General features: G+C 35.4%; 1 protein-coding gene across 1 annotated transcript; it reads left to right on the top strand.

Moving 5' to 3' along the window:
- Positions 1-907: 907 nt before the first annotated feature.
- LOC119770458 (stress-activated protein kinase JNK-like) lies at positions 908-1645 on the top strand. Its single transcript, XM_038265414.1, has one exon. It carries the CDS (start codon positions 908-910, stop codon positions 1643-1645), a length of 738 nt encoding a protein of 245 aa, XP_038121342.1.
- Positions 1646-22693: the final 21048 nt, after the last annotated feature.

Below are 22693 nucleotides of genomic sequence, written 5' to 3' on the forward strand. Positions count from 1 at the left end.
CTCGGAATTGGACCGCAAGGAGCTCTGTCATTCTGAAACGGGTCGTTGGAAGCAGCGCGAGGGCTATCACCACCTAATACCCGGGACTGAGATGAGTTGTATCAGCATTCGGCATATACAAAAGTCTGATACAAACTATGCTTTCCCATAATATCGCTACCGGTTAGCGGGTATTGGATTGGACCACACACACACACACAAATGTCAAAATATCGATTTTTGGTTCCATAATTTCCAAAAGTTTCAATGTAAAATAATCGCATAAACCCATGCTTTCCCTAACCATGGCCAAAGAAGGCGAGGATTGCGAAATAAAATGTTGGAATCTTCGGTTGCTTGGATTGGCAAACTCAACAACATTCTAAAAAAAAATTCCAAAATATTCCTGTAAAGCAAAATTTTATAAACACCCTTATCGGTACAAAAACTGCAGGCCAGATTTTTCTTTGTTGTTAATGTAAAGATCATGATTATATATCTCATGATACATGAAATATATCTCAAAATTTATGCCGAAAAATTATGGCACTCTAAACTGCCCATCATTGGAAAAGCGGCTATAATCCACTTTTGGCAAAATCGAGATTTTTGCTTCAGGTGATAGAGGATGTTCCTACGCATCTCCCAAAACTTGAATTTCACAGAAATGTTTTTTAGTTTTGACTGCCGATATCCGAACGGCTAATATCACATTCCTTTTTCAGTTTTCCTTGGGGAAAATTTGATTACGAACACAAAAACGCGATTTTAATTGCCGAAATTTCAATTATGGGCAGTAAACTAGGCACCAGTAATCACTTCATAGCCTACTAATAGGTATGAATTTATGCTGTACATAATTTTAAAGAATTCTACATAAAAGTTATTGAAAGAGAGAAACGACAGTGTAAAAGACTCAGATTGAACCATGAGCCTGAACAGTACCTTCGAGCACTACGTGCGGTACCGCTTCGGCAACCACACAGAGTTCGAGGTGCCCAATCGATACATCAATCTGGACATCAAGGAAATGGGTTGCAAAGGCGTGATCTGTTCAGCGTTCGATATCGTCACCAAGAAGCAGGTCGCCATCAAGAAGCGATCTCGGGCTCTGGATGGAATCTTTCCATCAATGGTACTTTTCAGAGACATCAAGTTGTTGAGGACGGTCAAGCACAAGAATGTCATCAACTTGATACATGCCTTTACGCCACATTGCTCGTTGAAAGAGTTCCAAGACGTGTACCTGGTGACGGAACTGATGGACGTTAATTTGTGTCAGCTCCTCCGAAGAAAGCTGGACCTGAAGCGGATGTCCTACCTCATGTACCAACTCCTGTGTGGTGTCAAGTATCTTCACTCGATCGGGCTGATCCTGCGGGACTTGAAACCTTCGAACGTCGCCGTCAGCAGCGATTGCTCGCTTAAGATCTTGAGCTTTGGACTTTTGAGATCCGTCAAAACGGCGTTCGTTAGGACGCCATTTGCAGTTACGAGAAACTACCGAGCTCCCGAGGTCATTTTCGGGATGGAGTTTAAGGAGAACGTTGACGTCTGGTCCGTTGGATGCATCATGGGCGAACTGGTCCGGGAAGTGTTACATTCTCCGGGGCGATCATGTGGAGATTTGGGACAGCATTGTTCAGCAGTTGGGAACTCCTTCTGAAACTTTCATGGCTAAGATTGAGCCGGATGTTCGAAGTTACATAGAGAGCCAAGCTAAACACGTTGGTCGACCGTTCGAGGAAATTTTTCCCGATGAGGGATTCTCAGTTCAACAGCATTGGTATTTCTCAAGAATGCAAGCACGCGATTTCCTTTTCAAAATGTTGGTCATCGATCCAGAACATCGCATCACAATCGATCAAGTATTAGATCATAGCTTTATTGGCACGTGGTATCTTCAGGATGAGGTTAATCCAGTTGGCTTAAGAAGTGGCAAGTTTAATGTGGATGATCTGAACTATACTGCACAACAGTGGAAGCGGTTGATTTATCAGGAAGTAATGGAGTACGAAGAGATTAGTGATTTGGCAACATTCGGGGTTGCCTTTCACCATAGAATTTGAAAATGTTATGCTAAATTTTAGAATAAACCCTATTTCTTACAAAAACAACTCCAAAAACTTTCTTTTTAATATTCAAATCCGTTCACTTCAGTGCCAACTCCCCCACCAGCACCACCTTTCACTTCAAATTCTAATTGGCAATCCACCCATAGCCCGTTGATGACGTTGATGATCCTCGGAGCAACCGCAATTTTTTTCCCAGGCCAATTTGGGTCCCGTTTTTTCCGTTCCTGACAGGTTCCGGTTTGTTGGCAGTTACAGTGCGCTGCAATTTTTTTTCGCTATCTTCCCTCCTTCCTAAGCATTTGAACTTGTGAGTAGGATTTAAAAAATGGAAACTTTTTTAACTCCAACCCCCACCTTGAAACCGTCACTCGTCGTCCCGCGTCATCGTCATTTGGGTCCTGTCGGCGGCAGTCACTGGTTTTTTGGTCCTTGTGGAGTCCTCGCGCGGGATGTCTTTTCCTGTAATTGGGGAGGAGGGAAAGCCACGTTGCCACTCACAAATTGACTTGTTGAATTAAGTTGGCATGGAATGAATGGAAAATGAAAAACGGCAGGGCTCTTCATATTAAAAAATTAAATATATAAAAAAAAGTTTTTTATTCGATTTGAGTGAGCTGATTTGTTTTGTACTTTATTTGTTTTGATTGATTTAAGGTTTATACAAATAAAAGCATTTCAAATTTTTAAAACAAAGCTTTACTTTTGAAAACGTCTACAAATAGATAATTTTCCGAATTTCATAAATCAGACCAAATAATAAAATTGAAATGGAGCAAAAAATTTCACATATTTTTTTAAATCGAAAATGTAAGTAAAAGTGAAAAACTTACTTACTTATTAAATTTGAAAACGCTAAATTTCATTAAAATAAATATTAAGTACTTTTCGATTGCAAATTCGATTTTGCTTCAAAAATGCTTTTTAACAAATAATAAGTCCAGGTTTTCCTGGAAGTTCATATCTCATAAACCAGATTTTGCACCATCACGCACTATGGCTCAGAAGATGTTTGTTTTTAGTCCCCTGAAACATAAAATATAAAAAAAATACGAAAGCTTAAATATACGTATTTTGGGAACTTAACTTTTAGTGATATAATGTTGAATAAAAAAATGTTTTTTTTTTCGAAAAGTCCAAATCATATCCTAAAACATTGCCGAAGACACCAAATCGATCAAATACATAATTTCATACGTTTTTATTCCGATTTCGTATGACCAGTCCCCAAAATTGTATGGAGACTTGTATGAAAAATAATGATGCAAATTTGCTTCTTTGACATAGAGAATGCATGGACAAAGTTGCATCCAAAATTGAAAAAAAAAAATACAAAGAAAAGTCGAATTGCGAAGTCGTAGAGAAACACTTTTATTTTGAAACTAAAAATGCTTTTTTTTATTTAAGAAAGCAAATGCATTGAAGATATAATTCAAAAAGTTTGGTAATAAGTTATTTATATTAAAATTTTCTAAGGCTGTATAAGGCCTTAAGTATGCTATGTTTGTGAAAAAAAACCAATTAGATACAGAGAAACCTCTTTATATGCGGTGGCGTTACGCTTTTTGTTTTGAAGATTTCTTTTAACCCTTTCAAGCCTGAATTTTGAAAAAAAAGAGTTGATTATGGGAAAATGATTCTTATGACCATACGAAAATATTTTCATTTTTGGGTCATATATGACCTATCAGGCCTGAAAGGATTAAACCAGGAGTGCCCAACCTTTTGGCCTTGCGGGCCAGATCAGATTTTACCGAAGCAGTGGCGGTTCGGAACTAAGGCTTGATAGTGTTTAAAAGTAAAACAAGTCATAAATTGTTTTTATTAGGATCTTTTAAAATAAACAAATATATAAACTAGTGTTACAAATAAGATTCTTGATACTAAGAAAGATAACAAAGATAACTTATGATGTTTTTTTTTGTCGATTGCAATTGGGTCCTAAAATTAAGCTTAAATTGATGATATGTATTATTGTTCCCTGGGTGCTGAATAGTGGTTCTCAAAACTCGCCCAAAGTAGGGAGTATTGTTAACAATAATTTAACATTATTTTGTTTTGTTTTTTTTTTCAAAAATGATAAATGTGTGAATTTTGAGGACCTGGAGTTGAAGGTAAGAAAAATTAAGAAATTTGAAGGCGAGATCGTCATTTTTAAAATTATGAAAGGAAGTTGTTTATGGAGTCGATGCGGTTGTATCCATCCAGAAGCTGTCTTTATTGTTTGATTTTGTTTGAAAACGTGAATTAGTAAAAATCTTTTCTGTTTGTAGGATCTCTAGAATTTAGCGATGTTTTTTTCACTGGACCAGAAAGATCTGCAGGATTCCAAAATCAGCCAGTTAATTTATCATCGCAGAATGACACTCTCGCCGCAGTTCTTCGCCTCCTTTAAAAAGAAAAATCTCATCTAACTGATAGAAACGCAACAATTTTCCAGCAAAAAAAAAATCAGCATGTAGACAAAATAAAACACACGCTACTGATCTTAAAAAAGCTCATTTACCAGTATGCAAAAAGTCATGCTTGTGCTTGGACAGCCTCCTACTTTGTAGATGTAAACAAAGTGGGATCGTTCGAAAATCACGTTACATGTTCTCTCTATTCATCACCCAGATTGTTCTCAACGATTAAACTTATTTTTCTGAGTCTGTTCGTCCGCAAAGGCTTTAAAATGGATTTTTATTCAATTTTTTTAAACTAGCTTCGTGGGCCATCCTGACAAGAGCTTCCTACTTGACAGCTCATTCCAAGGGGACCATAGTTGATCCATCGTAATATGTTGTGTTTTTTCTTTTATTTTTTTTTGCTAAAAATTTTTAAAAATCATTAAAAATGGTTTTGATGAATAGAAAAAAAAATAATGAGGCATGATAAAATCTATTTAAACAAAATATGGATTCAAATCTAAAAAATACTATGCAATGGATAATTTTGTTTTTTCTGCCATTTTTCAGTTCAATAATTGATTTCGAAAAAATAAAACAATACAGAAATGGTAAGAATGAAATTCATACATAAATAACTTTTGCATTTGTATCAAAAATATGTTTTAAATAGAAAGAAAAAAATCAAATAATACGTTGAATATGCAACATTAGGGTGTAATATAGTTGTATGGAAAAAATAAAGTTTTCCAAATTTAGCTAGCACAGCAACTTTTTGGTTTCTTATAGGGTCCTTAACAACTCCTCAAAGATTGGTAACGATTGGAGTCCCCACTTTGCGCAAAGCGATTTATTTTCCATACAAAATTGTATGGGAAAAATCATGTTTTGAGTTATGATTATTAAAAATCCACGCTATATCAAAACCGGATTCATATTCGGATGCTCTGGAATGTGCTCTACAACTTTCCCGAAGAGAGTATGGTGCTAACTTGCTCCTATAAAAAGATACAGCGTGTTCAAAACTCGTCTAAAACGTGTTTTTTGATCGGAAAACACGTTTTAGACGAGTTTTGAGGACGCTGTATCTTCTTTCAGGAGCAAGTTAGCACCATACTCTCTTCGGGAAAGTTATAGAGCACATTCCAGAGCATCCGAATATGAATCCAGTTTTAGTATAGCGTGAAACTTGGATTTTTTAAATATCAAAATTAAAAAAAAAATTCCTTACAAATTTGTATGGAAAATTAAATCGCTTTGCGCAAAGTGTGGACTAAACCAATCGTTCCCAAACTTTGGGGAGTTGTTTAGGACCCCAAAAGAAACTAAAATAATGCTGTGCTGGAAAATCGATTTTGATATTACACCCTAAAGCAACATTTTATTGCACAAGCAAAATGCACAGGTGAAAATTTGATCTATAGCTTTTCATTTATTTATAAACTCATTTTATTTATTGAACACTTGAATCAGCCTTGAGAACCGTTCATAGAACTATTTTGAAAAGCTCTCTGGGTCCTGCCTCGGTGGAGTCGCTGGTAGGCAGTTGGACTAACAATCCAAAGGTCGTCAATTCGAATCTCGGGGTGGATGGAAGCTAAGGTGTAAAAAGAGGTTTGCAATTGCCTCAACAATCAAGCCTTCGGACACCTAGTTTTGAGTAGGAATCTCGCAATCGAGAACGCCAAGGCAATGCTGTAGAGCGAATAATTTGATTTGTTTGATTTGAATTTGATAACTCCCGCTCTTGACGGTCCCTTCAATATCGACTACGAGAGAGTCCACTGTATACTTATTAATGCTGGGAAATTGAAAGAAATCCATGCCCCATTGCCAGTAATCCTAGCAGCTGCAAATGAGTGATAGAAAAACCTATCATGTGATTATTACTGCACCGCAACATCAAAGAGTATAGCGACCGTTACTATAGTTTGTGAGTTCTCTTCTTTTATCTCGTGACTGCCGACATGACCAGACCATTCTCTTTTTATCTATATTTTTTTACCGTCGTTAACGAATACTCACCGAAGATTCTTTTGTTTTCTCAGAAAACCGTAATGAAAGAACGCAAAATAGGGGGATAGGGAACAAATAACGTCTCGTTAAACTGCGGTGGCAAATTTTGTTTTGTAGCGGCTTTTGCGGCTTCGCTCTGTTGAGGGGAGATGATTGAGAATGTGGGAATAAGAGAATTTCACACGGGATTGTGTAATAGGGTGGGTACGTTTTGCAAAAAGTTCTCGGATCAAGTTTTAGTATGGTTCCCCTTGTAGGGCATGCCCATAAGGACTTTCATGCCAAATATCAGCTCATTTGGTTGTAAACTGGCTGCGCGCATCAGGGTTAAAGTTTACATGGAAATTACTATGGGAAATTGGAACTTTTTGTTCAAACGCTCCTATAGGTCTGGGAAAATCACGCGCCCACTTCTGGTATGGTCAGGCCTATGGGGAATGGTCTGGAGAACACTTTTTCCGAAGAGAGCATATGGATTCGTTGTTCCTAGACCTGGCGCATCGGCAAACAATCCGATGTCTCCGGAATCAACGATTTCCCTCAAAAAGCATCACATTTTCCTTAGCATGCTATGAAAGCTCGATGAACACCGCGACGCCATACGTCAGGCAGCTACCACGTGGGTGAGAAACGGCTGTAATATTTAATTGCAAACCTTCTTTTAACTAGAAAATGATCATTTCGAATAATCCTGATATTATTTAGTCGAATTCAGAATCTTTGCATAGCAAATTTGTATTTTTTTTTGCAAATATTTCAACCACGTGGTAGCTGCCTGACGTATGGCGTCGCGGTGTTCATCGAGCTTTCATAGCATGCTAAGGAAAATTTGATGCTTTTTGAGGGAAAACCGTTGATTTCGGAGACATCGGATTGTTTGCCGATGCGCCAGGTCTAGGAACAACGAATCCATATGCTCTCTTCGGGAAAAGTGTTCTCCAGACCATTCCCCATAGGCCTGACCATACCAGAAGTTGGCGCGTGATTTTCCCAGACCTATAGGAGAGCAATTCTCTACCAAAACCGGAAATGGATTTTATTTGTATTTTTTGATTTGGCTCAAACTTTGTGGGGGCCTTCCCTATGACCAAAGAAGCCATTTTGCATCATTAGTTTGTCCATATAAATTTCCATACAAATTTGGCAGCTGTTCATACAAAATAGTACGTATATATTCGAAAATCTGTAACTTTTGAAGGAATTTTTGATCAATTTGGTGTCTTGGGCAAAGTTGTAGGTATTGTTAAGGACTATTTAGAAAAAATAGGTGCACGGAAAAAAATTCCCGATTTTTTATTAACTTTTTCACAAAACTCAATACGTATTTTTGATTTTCGAGATTTTTGATATGTTTTAGACAAAATCCGCAACTTTTGAGCTATAGAAAAACATGGTCAAAAATCTGCCGCCGAGTTATGATTTTTGCAAAACTGGTGATTTTTGAAAAATCGAAATTTCATACATAAAATTTTTTGACCTCATTTTTATGCAAAATTGAATTTGCAATCGAAAATTACTTTACAGATTTTTCGATAAAGTTTTCAAGATATAGCCACCGAAATTTGATTTCAGCGAAATATTTGCAGTTTTCAATTTTTAAAAATAGTGACCATGAGTGACCATTTCTAAAAATATTTTTTTGAAAGTTCAGAAAATTTGCTATATAATTGTTCACAAATTGGACCTCTGGTTGCTGAGATACAGCGGCTTAAAGAAAGAAACACGAAAATTGAAGTTTTCTAAGTCTCACCCAAACAGCCCACCATTTTCTAATGACGATATCTCAGCAATTAATGGTCCGATTTTCAATGTTAATACATGAAACATTCGTGAAATTTTCCGATCTTTTCGAAAAAAATATTTTGAAAAAAATTAAAACAAGACTAACATTTTAAAAGGGCCAAACATTGAATATTATGCCCATTAAAAATGCTAGTATTGATTCAATTTTTTTCAAAATATTTTTTTCGAAAAGATCGGAAAATTTCACGAATGTTTCATGTATTAACATTGAAAATCGGACCATTAATTGCTGAGATATCGTCATTAGAAAATGGTGGGCTGTTTGGGTGAGACTTAGAAAACTTCAATTTTCGTGTTTCTTTTCTTTAAGCCGCTGTATCTCAGCAACCAGAGGTCCAATCTTCAATGTCTCTTAGACAATTATATAGCAAATTTTCTGAACTTTTCAAAAAATATTTTTAGAAATGGTCACTCATGGTCACTATTTTAAAAATTGAAAACTGCAAATATTTCGCTGAAATCAAATTTCGGTGGCTATATCTTGAAAACGGGGCCCTTTATCGAAAAATCTGTAAAGTAATTTTCGATTGCAAATTCAATTTTGCATAAAAAAATGAGGTCAAAAAAATTTTATGTATGAAATTTCGATTTTTTCCAAAAATCACCAGTTTTTCAAAAAATCATAACTCGGCGGCAGATTTTTTGACCATGTTTTTCTATAGCTCAAAAGTTGCGGATTTTTGTTCCCTAAAACATATCAAAAAATCTCGAAAATCAAAAAATACGTATTTTGGGAATTTGAGTTTTTGTGAAAAAAAAGTTAATAAAAAAATCGGGAAATTTTTTTTTCCGTGTACCTATTTTTTTCTAAATAGTCCTTAACAATACCTACAACTTTGCCGAAGACACCAAATTGATCAAAAAATTCCTTCAAAAGTTACAGATTTTCGAATATTTACGTACCATTTTTGTATGAACAGCTGCCAAATTTGTATGGAAATTTATATGGACAAACTAATGATGCAAAATGGCTTCTTTGGTCATAGGGAAGGCCCCCACAAAGTTTGAGCCAAATCAAAAAATACAAAAAATAAAAATGGTCGAAATCGGCCGGTTTTGTAGAGAATTGCTCAGGAGCGTTTGAACAAAAAGTTCCAATTTCCCATAGTAATTTCCATGTAAACTTTAACCCTGATGCGCGCAGCCAGTTTACAACCAAATGAGCTGATATTTGGCATGAAAGTCCTTATGGGCATGCCCTACAAGGGGAACCATACTAAAACTTGATCCGAGAACTTTTTGCAAAACGTACCCACCCTATTGTGTAAACATGAGATAGAGACTGTCAATTTTAGGTGCTGAGAATCTCGAAGAGCAGTGAAAATCGAGAGATGAGATTTCGAGTATGATAGTTGTACTTGCTGGGATATTTTTAAAACCCTGAAACTTAGTAATTCTATTTAGACTACCAGTAATCCTTTATGCTGGAAACCCATTGATCACTTTCAACCATAGATTGTTTTACTAAAAATATAACACATATTTTCTTTCAAAAAGATAAAACATTCAGATGACTCAGATTGCAATCCAAACTGTCAAGGAGTACGGGTTCAAATTGCAACCAAAAAGTGATATTTTTTTCCATCTCTCGTTTTACACTGACTTGGTGGAGAGACATGCTGCCAGAAGTCTCTTTCCCAGCCCAACTCAGCCCATGCCCAGAGTGACGATAATGATGATGATGCCGACTCAAATGGTAAGTAGAAAAAACCTCGTCCAAATGAATAAAAATATAAAATTTTAAAAATAAATGAGCATCGTCCTGGCTTGGAGGTTGCTTTTTTTGCTCACAACTTTTTTTTTCTCGCGAGTCCTTGTACGTCTCTCGTCCTGTTGCTTGATGAGGAAATATAATAACACCACTTGTTCTGGATGAGTTCACGCGCCAACAAGCAGCTACTTCAGGACCAGAGAGAGAGTTCACATTTCGGAGGAGGAAGAAAAAAAACAACGACCATCACATACAGCCTCCCACGTATCCTGGGCAAGGAAGAGGAAAAATGAGGCAAGGTAATGAGATTAAGTACTCGAGAATTCATTCGTTCCGTGAGGTTGAGAAAAAACCGGAAATTTACTCCGCGATTGCCTTTTGACCTGGCTGTGGCTGTGGATGTTGTTTTTGCGAGACTGAAAAGTTTCTTGACTTTTAATTTGCTACTGATTTCGACGAGCGAGCAGCAAATAAGCCCGCCAAACCTCAGAAATGTGGGAAAAGCAAGTGAGCAGAACCTTTTCTGGATGTGGAAAATTGAGCATTTCATGGGCAATTTTCACGTGGTTGTTCCTCGGAAGTAACTTTTGATTGTCGAGTACAAAGCAGGAGTTTTTAGAAACACTTTAATTATGTATTGTAGACTCGAAAAAGACTTTTTATAAAAACCTGAGAAACTTTAGGTGCTTGGTCATTTTATTGTTTTGTAATTCAGTTGATTTTAATAGTTTACTGAATTTTGTTGAGCAGAAAATAAGCAAAAGAGCATTCACATTTCCACATTACCTGTTTAAAAATATGACCACTCTTCCCCTCATAATCTTCCGCAAAATATGCTCAGCTTTAGTCTCAGCAGTGGCATCCCGTCGATCCCTTTTCAAATGTCATCAAATGCCACAGGTTAGCACAACCCCCGGAACGAACGAGAAAAAAAAAAACTCCGCACTCAAAAGATGATAATGGCGACACGCGTCAGCTGGTTCATTTCTTACCGCGCGATCCCATAAATAACCCTCCTCAGCCAACGAAAAAGGGACGTTTTTCCACCCTCGACAAGTGGCCATGTGTGCTGGCTGGCTGGCTGGCGTCAGGTGTCACTTTCCAGTGCCAAGTGCCGTGGAAGGACACTTTTTAAGGATTTTTGTCCCCACCCCTTCGCTTTTTCGGTGGATTTTAAAGAAAATAGACACACTTACTATGAGCACCACCAAAGATGATAAAAGCTACTTCACTTGAGGAAGACATTGTGTGGAGGGTGGAAGATTCAGGAGGGTGACAATGAGGGAAAATTCACTTCCGGTGCGTAGAGCCGAACCAGACACATGAGTTTTCTTCATAGACAAAAAGACTTTAAAAAATAATAAAATAAACAAAACGTGAAGTACAAATCTATGCCAATGCATTGCAATGCATTGGGCGGAATATTACATGAAAAATAACATTAAAAAAATCATTTTCTATTTATGCTCCAGATAAAATTCCAATTGCTACTGAAACATCTCATGAAACATAAAACTTAGTTTTAAAAAAGCTTATGGACACCATTTACAAAAAGAAGTATGATATTATTTGTTGTACACGGATAGAAATCCTAGAAGCTAATCCGGTAACTCTATGTTGTTGAATTCGTGAATATTGAAATGTTTTCAGAATCGTCAACATTTTTTACGATTTAGAACAACAATGTGAACGATTTTGAAAATATTTAAATCGAAATCTAAAATAATGATGACGATTTTATAAACATTTCAATGTTTACAAATTTGACAACAAAGAGTTACCGGATTAGATTAAAGTATTTCTATACTGTTTTTTAAAGCTGAGGAATCAGCATTAAAAAGAACAGAAAATACCTCAACAGTGTCATTCGACAACAATGAAATCAAACCATCAGTTTCCAAGATCCATCTGTTGATTTTTTTTATTTACTGATTTTGAACTTTAGGACGTTAAAAAAAGAAGGTAACACTTATTGTAAAAACTAACTTAATCCACCTATGTGGTTGGAGCCTTCCTCACTCATTACTAGAGCTGGAACTTCGGATTTTCGGATAATTTGCAGCTTTGATAATTCTATTAGAAAATGATCTAACTCATACATGTCAGCTTTTTTCTCACGACTGTGGGGCAACATTAAGACGAAACAAAATAATTTTACCGGAATTCAAATGACCTTTAATTTTGTATCACATGATTTATGGTCGAATACTATTATCCGAAAAACTATCCGATCCGCTATATTTTTATTCTTAAATCTTTTTTGGGTTTCTCAATAATTTTTATCCAAATAGTTTTCAGTTCTGATAAGATTTTCGTACATCTCTTTTGATTTGGTTCGATTGAAAAGATGATATCTGATTTTATATAGAAACAATTGTAAATTATCCGGTTATCCAAAGTCCCAGCTCTACTCATTACCAACAATGGCTGTACACAAATTCCGGAATAAAAAAGTACATAAATATCACTTAAGTGGCCATATCTCGAGACAGGGTTACCAGATCATCAATGTTTTGGACTCGTTGGAAAGGTCTTTTGATAACCTAACCAATGATAGGTCGGATGGTGGATCCGGACATAGTTTGCATACATTTAAGTGAGATCCGGATTCCAAAAAGTACATCAATATCACTTAAGTGGCCATACCTCGAGACAGGGTTGCCAGATCTTCAATGTTTTGGACTCGTTGGAAAGATCTTTTGATAACCTAACCAACGATGGGTTGGATAGTGGATCCGGACATGGTTTACATACATTTAAGTGAGATCCGGCTTCCCAAATGTATATCAATATCACTTAACGGGCCTTATCTCGAGACAGGGTTCCCAGATCTTCAATGTTTTAGGCTCGTTGGAAAGGTCTTTTGATAACCTAATCAACACGATGGGTTGGATAGTGGATCCGGACATAGTTTACATACATTTAAGTGAGATCCGGCTTCCCAAAAGTATATCAAAATCACTTAACGGGCCATATCTCGAAACAGGGTTGCCAGATCTTCAATGTTTTAGGCTCTTTGAAAAGGTCTTTTGATAACCTAATCAACGATGGGTTGAATAGTGGATCCGGACATAGTTTACATACATTTAAGTGAGATCCGGCTTCCAAAAGGTACATCAATATCACTTAACGGGCCATATCTCGAGACAGGGTTGCCAGATCTTCAATGTTTTGGACTCGTTGGAAAGGTCTTTTGATAACCTAACCAACGATGGGTCGGATGATGGACCCGGACATAGTTTACATACATTTAAGTGAGATCCGGATATATGTGAAAACACATTTTTATACATAACTTTTGAACTACTTATCGAAACTTCAATCTGTATAAAACTCGATCTATGGGACCCTAAACCAAGTCGAATGCAACAGGTTCGGGTCAAATCGGTTCAGCCAGTACCGAGAAACATGAGCTAGTTTGTTGGTCACATACACACATACACACACACATACGCACACACACACATACGCACACACATACACACAGACATTTGTTCAGTTTTCGATTCTAAGTCGATATGTATACATGAAGGTGGGTCTACGACGTTTTTATACAAAGTTCATTTTTAGAGCAGGATTATAGCCTTACCTCAGTGAGGAAGGCAAAAAGTAGGTAACCATTTTTTAAAGCACTCTGAAATATTTTTTTGAGAAAAATTATAAAAAAAAGGATCTTAATTCGAAAATTGCCTTCATCTTTAGATGAACTAATTTAAAATTGCATCTTATAATTAGGGCGTCCAATTTTCCAGGGTTGCCAATTTTCCGGGAAACGAGAAAATTACTATGTAAATCCCGAGAATTCCTGGAACTATGTTATTGACCAGGACCTCCTTCCAAGAATTGCTCCGTAGATCACAGATGAAGTAGAAAAAGATCATCACCACTTCGAAACTTTTCAAATGTCCCTATCATGCTAGGCAATCACAACGCCGGCTACAACTAGTGGTATGTTCGTATGTTCGAAAAACAACAATCAAAATTTAAGTTAGGTTTCAAATGATCGGATTTTTTTCAAACATTTCGGATGTATTACATTTTGAAACTTTGAGTAGTTTTTTTTAGAAAAAAACGTAGTTTTGTGAAAATTTTGAGTTTTTTAGAAAAAAAAGTAGTTTTGTGAAAATTTTGAGTATTTTCAAAAAATAGGTTATACCCTAGTAACATTTTTAAACTAACAGGTTTTACCATGGTTCTGAAAACCCTGATACGGCCTAAATAGGCTTTTATGGCCTACTTAAAACCTAAAATGTTACTTGGGTAGCTTTCCAAATGTATCAAAATATCTCGATTTTTTGATACCCATATTGAGAAAAACTGATATTTGAATAGTTTTGTGAAAAATTTGAGTATTCTCAAAAAATTGTGTTACAACTTTCGAAATGTATGAAAAATCCCGATCGTTTGAAATCCATATTGTTAAAAACTGAAATTTTGTTTTTTTCGAAAAAGCTTTGTAAATATGTCGAGGGTCGAAAAAAATGATACTATATTCGAAATGTTTGAAAAAATCCAGAAAAAATCATTTGATACCCGTATGGAAAAAAAATAACTTGGAGTATTTTTTCGAAAAGACGTAGTTTTGTGATTTTTTTAAGTTAAAAAAAAATGTTGTTATTAAATTCGAAATGTATAAGCAAATTCCGATCATTGGAAATCAATATTGTGCAAAATTTTGAGTATTTTTTCAAAAATACGTAGTTTTGTGATAATGTTGAGTATTTTAAAAAATGTGTTTTACCTTTCAAACGTATTAAAAAATCCCGATCGTTTGATGCCCATATTGTAAAAAACAAAAATCCCGGTCATTTGATACCCTTATTGCAATAACAATATTTTTGAGTATTTTTTCGAAAAACATTGCATTTTTAGAATACAGAAAAAAATGTATTTTTGTGAAAATTTTCATGAAATTATAAGTGTAATCGATAGCTGACCTCATCCCGATTCCAAAACACTATAATTTTTTGATATTAGTATGGTTTTTCATATATTAACCACTTCATACAATGATAACCATACCTATACTGCCTCTGACATGCATTTTCATCGCTGTTGAGTTATTGATGCAATTTGGTTTAAAATCGTGTGATCTTTCAGAAAAGCCTTATTTGTTCTAGAAATCAGGACAAAATATAGTATTTTCGCAAACACTTAACGCGTAGCCTTATGTGTGAGACAAACTTCAAATGAGTTTTTCTCAGCTTGCTGTTTTTGCATATGGGACATTTATGCGATCATGGGCAACTGATTTTAAAATAAAATAAAGATTTACTTTTTGTGCGAAATTATGTCTGCTTTTCCTCTTTTTTCAGCGTCATCCGGGACAGACAAGGAGCTTGTTTGTAATCATCAGGAGTTATCGCGATTTTGCAAAAAAAAAGTTTTGTAAAAGTAACTTTTTCCGTTTCTTATTGTTTCGTTGTTCATGTCTGTCGCGGGTGACGATGAACGGCCATGATCGACCCTGATCGACACAATCATCTTTTTAAAACTATTTTTCGTAAAATCGGGATAACTCGTGATGATTACAAGCATGCATTCTTATGATTTAATAACATTTTTTTGTAATTGTCTGCTCTACAACTTGGTAGAACATTGTTATACTCTTAAAAAATAACACTGCAAAGTTAGAAAAAACACGAAATTTTAAAATGCATTTTTTTGTTGTTTTTCATCTGGGTCGAAGTAGATTCGAAATGTACATCAAATTTCCCATAAAATGACATGTTCGAAAACAAATTACAGTTGGCTAACGAAAAATGGCTTTTTTCCTTTTTTCGTGTTTTTTCGATGAATTTGTTTTCGGAATTTTGAGTACGCCATCAAATTGGGCCAATTTTACATAAAAGTTCCTTTGAACCAAATTTCCATCTCATCACCATTTCAGGCTGCAAATTATTGAAAAACATGTCTTTTTCGCTTGTTCAAAAATGGAAGGGGCCGTACCGCCCCGCCGTCATGAGATATCAAAAAATGGACCTCAGATTCGAGATCAGAGACAAAACCCTTTAGGACAACATTTCACGCAAATCTAAATAGGGTCGGGACAAGTTTTCCCCTTTTCTTGTGAGTTGGTAAAGAATTATCCATATGAAATTTTGCTTCGATTGACAAAAAAAATGTTTTTATTGCTTCATTTAGATTGGAGCAAGTTTATCTAATGTCTTATTTTCTGTGATTCCAGAATAATTCTTGAGCCTCCGATGAAGCAGAAACGCCTCGCAGTGAGCCCACACATTTTCAACTCCGCGGAGTGTAATGAAAGCATTTAAGTGAAGAAGATCTTGCCAATGAATGAAAGCTGTAAGCTTTGCCTGAGGGTAGAAAGGGCGAGGATTCGCGATAAAAGTATAAGCATACGCGCACTTTGGGAGCTCCACTGTTTTGATTACTTGAGATTTTGTATGTAAATGGTTTCAGTAATGTATGTTAAGAACGGATTATTGTCTTCAAAATTTTGGGGGTATTTTTGATGTGACAATTCAGTTCAAGATTGTTTTGCTTAACAAAATAATTAGAAATTTCGAATAATTTATCTCTTCCAGCTGTGCATTCATCTATTTCAAGAAGAAAAAACGCAAAATAAAACATTATTCATCTTTGATTTGAATACCAACCAGTGAAGGAAAAAAAGGGTTATTGAAGCCAACCGATGGCAAAAGTTGTTCTCAAAAGGAGTGTTTATTTTAATATTTTCCCCATTAAAACAGATGTTGCCAGCAATTCTTTCCGGAGAACCTTTCCAGATCGTCGTCATCGTTGTCCAAGGAGAAGAGAGAGGTCCCTTAATCAAATGCAACAAACGTCGCAATGACATCTGCTGCTGCTGCTGAGGCTGCTTCTGATGGTCAGCTTAAAAACGGTCCAAAAAGGGTTTCATCTGGAAATCAAAAAGTAGAAACACTGCTGGCTGGCTGGAACCATCCACAATTTATTGCGGCCAAATCTGAAGTGGTTTCGGCTGCCGGACAAGTGTTGTTTGTAAATTAATGATGGACAGTTTTTTGCCTGCCCCTTCACTCTTCGGGGGACATCCGATTTTGACCCAACGGAGAATCTTTTTGAAGGTTTGCCTTTTTTTCGTTGTGCTGCTCTAAATTGCGAAATGCGCAGTCCCGAAAGCCATCGAGGGAAAGAGTAATTTCCTAATTAAAAATAATGAGGATGAAGCAGTTGATTTTCCTATTAGAGCATCCCAAATCTCCGATTCATCAAAACTCCTTGCATGTCCCGAAACAGTCCTGAATCCTGGGAATTATAAGGGAGGGGGCCACGATGATGACCGTGGTGGCAGCATATGGTTCCCTCTTTTATCATCCTCATCGTCGTCGACGGCGGAGTGTCCTTGTCGTCCCTTTTTCCGATGGCGTTTGCCGTGAGGACCAGCTTGAATGGGGCTGCCGTTATTCAATTTACAGCACAGAAGGCAGGAGTTTTGAGGGATGTTACTCTCGCTGTTGGGAAAAGCTTGCCGGAAGGGAAAATGTTTGAAAATTCAATGCGCATAAATCGCACATACATCAAAGATTGGCATGTAGGGGAGAGCTGGACACGAATATGTGAAAAAAGACAAAAGGATTTATTTTCGAGTGCATCAAGCATTTTGGCATTTTGGCCACAGAAGCTTATTTGAAAATTTGAGCTCATTTGGTTAAGATTTGATTGTCCCTGAAGTTAGTATGGAACTTTAATCAATTTACTATGGGTTTTTTTCACTTCTTACATTAGATCTTGGACAATTTTACCAAAAACCATATAAAATTGTCCTATTCTTTAGATTCTTATAGGTTTTGGAGCGGGGAACAACATTGTAGAACATCTAAATCGCAAAGCGCTGGGAATTGATCTTGAAAAGATACAGAATGTTTTATGAAGTTTGTTTTTGATGACAACATTTCTAAACATGCTCAAAAAAATATCCTGTTTCTTTTCGAGATCGATTCCTAGCGCTTTGCAATGACAATATTCTACAAATTTGTTCCCCACAAAAACCTTTAAGAAATCTTTTGGATGAGAAAATTAAATTGGGATTAGGGACAATTTCTAGAAAAAGAATTAAAAAGTGAAAAAATATTAACCCTCTACAAATTACAGAAAATCCATTTTCAACCATCCTTGATCTTTGAAATGAATTGGAAGGAAAAACTCTTAAAATTTAAGAAAATTTAAGGGTTGGAAGTTTGACTGGTTTTATGTGACTTTGTCAATGTTTTTAAAAAAGTCATTTTTTTAGGGGTCAACTTTGGCTGAGTTTAACTAACATTTACTATATTTGAAGTAGAAAAAAGTATGCAGTAATTTCTGTAGTGTTCCAGACAATGCCTCTACGCATTTTTTTTACAATTTAAATGATAATGGTGCCATTTTATAGCAGAAAATGTGAAAACAAGCAAAAAATTGAAAAAGCGGCTGTAAAAATATGAAAAAATAGATATGCAACATGTAATGAAAGGAAATCGTAGAGTAAGCCAAATACTATCAGAAACAAACATAAACTAAACATGAAAAATGCAAATCAAAATACTAAAAATGAAACAAGAAAAACATAAAACAAGAGAAGTTAAGTTTTTCGTAGAACAAAAGTTGCTCAAAATGACCTCCTGATTACGGCAAAAATAAAAAAAATCGAAAAATAATTTGGGTAGTAGAGGGTTATTATTTAAATTCCATTCCAGGGTTAATTGATTTCAATTCCATTCAAACTTCAGGTCAAGGGTGGACCTACTAAATCTTAACCAAAGGAGTTAGTGCTTAGTCCTTGAAAATTCCGGTTGATGCAATCGAAATTAAATACTTATGTCTTTTTCATATATCCGTGAACCATGCCATTGTTTTAAAAGCAAATCAAAAATGCTTTCAAAGATAATATTTTTTATTGATTCAAGATTTAAGAATCAAATGTACCGTCAAACCTCTTTTTACGCGACCTCCTTTTGCGCGAATTTTTTTTTACGCGGTTTTTTTTACGCGAAGAATTCAAAATAACGCGAACTCAATTTACGCGAAAAATTCAAAATAACGCGGTCCGATTTTAAACTGTCGGAAGTCTTAACCATTATGGTCATATCTTCCTGTTCAACGGGGACCACAATCAGGGTTTTTACCATCAGTAGCTTCGGTATACTCTCTGCAATCTGTTAGAATGTAGAGGTCATCCAGGAACTCCCGGAAGTCATGGCCAGGATATCTGCCTGATCAACGAGGGTCTGTATGGCTATATTAACCATCGGTATAGCTTCAGGTAGCTTCAGCGGACCACGATGGACACTCTGTGGCATGTTGGATTGTTTTGGGTCATCCAGGAACTCCCGGAAGTCATGGCCTGGATATCTACCTGATCAACGGGGGTATGTATGGCTATATTAACCATCGGTATAGCTTCAGGTAGCTTCAGTGAGCCACGATGGACTCTCTGCGATCTGTTAGAATGCACGAGGTCATCCAGGAACTCCCGGATGTCATGGCCTGGATATCTACCGGATCAACGGGGGTCTGTATGGATATATTAACCAACGGTATAGCTTTAGGTAGCTTCAGTGGACCACGATGGACACTCTGCTGGACCTGCTGTAGAATATACAGCGCAGGTCACTGAAGCTATTTTGAATAACCTGGAATTACATTATTATTATTAAAAAAATATAATACTTTATAAAACTAAAAAATACTGAAAACTCTTTTTACGCGAGCAATTCAAAATAGCGCGAACTCTTTTTACGCGAAAAATTCAAAATAGCGCGAACTTTTTTTACGCGATTTTTTTTTACGCGAGAACCAAAATTCGCGTAAAAAGAGGTTTGACTGTATAGTAATTTGTTTAATGTCAGGTCAAACTAAATAAACTTATTTTTTTATATTGAGGTTAAAATATTAAAATGTAAACACAATTTCAAAAGACCATTTTTATTGTTAGAATGATATTTATCAACATTATTTTGTTGACAAAAATTAATCACTTCCAAATTTTTAAGGGTTATTTTGGGATTCAAATGCTACTAAAGCTAGTTGAGATTATGATTTTAATTTTGCGTGGTTTCCGATTTGTTCGAAAAATAGGAATCAAACAATCCTTTTTTTTATCTGGCTTGATTTTCGAAATTTTGATTCAAAAAGAATTACAATATGATTTATACATCATTACAGTTAAGCTGCTACTGAAAAAAATGCAATGAACTCACGAAAAAAAAAAATTCTTAGCGTTTAAACGTTTCTTTTTTTAAGTTTAATATTTGACATGTAAAAATAAATAAATAAGCGTTATACAATGATTTGTGAATAGTTTATATAAGTTGAAAAGAAATTTCATGTTATGAGAAATTCAATGTTATTTACTAATCTGCAATAACCCTAAGAGTTTTTTTGTACGGGGGGCAACATTTTGCATTCATGTTTTTGTAACTTTTCAGAATTATTTCATGACAGTTTAAAAAAAATCAACAAAGCAGACCAGAGATGCGACCAACTTTTGCTTTGTCTTGCTTTGAGAAAGATGAGCGATCCTCCAAAACAAGCATTTTTTAGAATTCATTAAATTTTGTATTATAACTGGACATAGTGGACATTATTTTTGTAAACAACGTCTTTATTTAGTTCATTCCTGGATTTTAGCAAAATATCTTGGAACAATACACAAGACAAAAAAAAAATCATTTTTTTCATCTGCATTTTTTTGCAATACACATCCAGTTTTAAGGGTAAACTTTTCGAAAAAAACATTGTAAAAACAACCAAGAACTATTTTTTTTCAAAAGCTTGTTCTTAAAATTGCATAGATACAAAAAATACATTATTTTTGATAAAATGTTCAAAATGGCATTCCTAGTAACAAAATTGCAAAATCCAAAAAAATCATTTGATTCCGCATTAGGGTGATAATTCTCTCAGATTCCGGTCATTCGATTTTTTTGTATTTTTTAATCTGGCTGAAACTTTTTGGTTGCCTTCGGTATGCTCAAAGAAGCCATTTTACATCATTAGTTTGCCCATATAATTTTCCATACAAATTTGGCAGCTGTCCATACAAAAATGATTTATGGAAATTCAAAAATCGGTATCTTTTGAAGGAATTTTTTAATCGATTTGGTTTCTTCGGCAAAGTTGTAGGTATTAATAAGGCCTAAATTGAAAAAATGATACACGGTAAAAAATTGTGATTTTTAATTTAACTTTTTGTCACTAAAACTTAATTTGCAAAAAAAAAACTATTTTATCTATTTTTTAATTTTAAAAATTAGTTTCAGGGTACATAAAATGCCAACTTTTCAGAAATTTTCAGGTTGTGCAAAAAAATCTTTGACCGAGTTATGATTTTTTGAATAAATACTGATTTTTTTTTAAATCAAAATATTCATCCCAAAAATTTTTCAACTTCATTTTTCGATGTAAAATCAAATTTGCAAACAAAAAGTACTTAAGTGAAATTTTGATAAAGTTCACCGTTTTCAAGATAAAGCCATTGTTAGGTAACTTTTTTCAAAATAGTAGCAGTTTTTTTTTTAATTTGTCGGCATTTTATGTCCCCCTTAAAAAATATCAAAAAATATCAATTTTTTGCAAATCAAGTTTTAGTGACAAAAAATTAATTAAAAATCCATACCTACAACTTTGCCGAAGACACCAAATCGATCGAAAAATTCCTTTAAAAGATACAGATTTTTGAATTTCCATGCATCATTTGTGTATGGCCAGCTACCAAATTTGTATGGAAAATTATATGGACAAATTAATGATGCAAAGTGGCTTTTTTGGGCATACCGAATACACCAAAAAAGTTCTAGACGAATTAAAAATTTTTGTAGAGAGCTGCTCTTAGGCAAAACTAAGCCTCTGTGCAAATTTTGAGCCAAATCGGTTAAGGTTTAGTGGTCGCTTTTAATCGTTGAAGTTTATATGGGGAAATCGCAAAAATGTATGCAGGAAAATATCGTTTCAATTCAAAAAATTTCTCAAATTTGTTCATTTATTTTTGGTTTATAATTTATTCTTTTTAATGTGTGAATTTAAAAAGTTCTGCTAAATATTTCACTTAAAAATGTATTGCTAACAAACATGTTTTAAATCGACCCACTTTCTCCTACGCAACCAGGTCCTTCACAAACCCATCAACGCGTGTCCCCGCAGGATGTGTCTCCCGTGAGAGGCGCAAGTGGCCGCACACGGTTATAACGTATCACCCACCAGCTCACCAACTCCAACTGCCTGACTGACTCTGTTGCCTGTGTTACATGCTGCTCGTGTTGCCCGTGTAGAATGATTGATGACAAAGTTTACACCGCGGCGCGGCTTGTGTGTGTGTGTGTGTTTGCGTACAAATGGCAAAACCGCAACTATATATTGGATGGTGATTGATTGGTTTGTAATGATGCACAGTGGTGAGATGGCCGATGCTGTGGGAAATTGCCAGAGTTTGGTCCTGAGTTTGGGCTCGTGTTGATGGGTGTGGCGGACGAGGGCTCTATTGAATGGCCGCAGGATACTTCTGTTTCATTGTTACTGAAATTTGATGTAATTGTTTCGAGAGAATGGAAAATTTCAATCAGAATCTTTGTTTTAAAAATGTATTCTTTTTTGATTTGTGTATTTGCATTTTTCTAATAAATATTTTTTTCATAGTGAGAATTGCCGATTAATTAGTTAATAAATTAAAATTCTGCAAAACAAGAATAAGGTGACTTCATTTTTCTCAATCATTTCATGCCACCCGATTTTAAGACAAAAACTAA

This window comes from Culex quinquefasciatus, chromosome 1, assembly GCF_015732765.1.
Source record: "Culex quinquefasciatus strain JHB chromosome 1, VPISU_Cqui_1.0_pri_paternal, whole genome shotgun sequence".
Taxonomy (NCBI): Eukaryota; Metazoa; Arthropoda; class Insecta; order Diptera; family Culicidae; genus Culex; species Culex quinquefasciatus.

Bases quoted from the DNA above. Each gene is read 5' to 3' on its own strand.
- LOC119770458 (XM_038265414.1), top strand. From the start codon at position 908: ATGAGCCTGAACAGTACCTTCGAGCACTACGTGCGGTACCGCTTCGGC.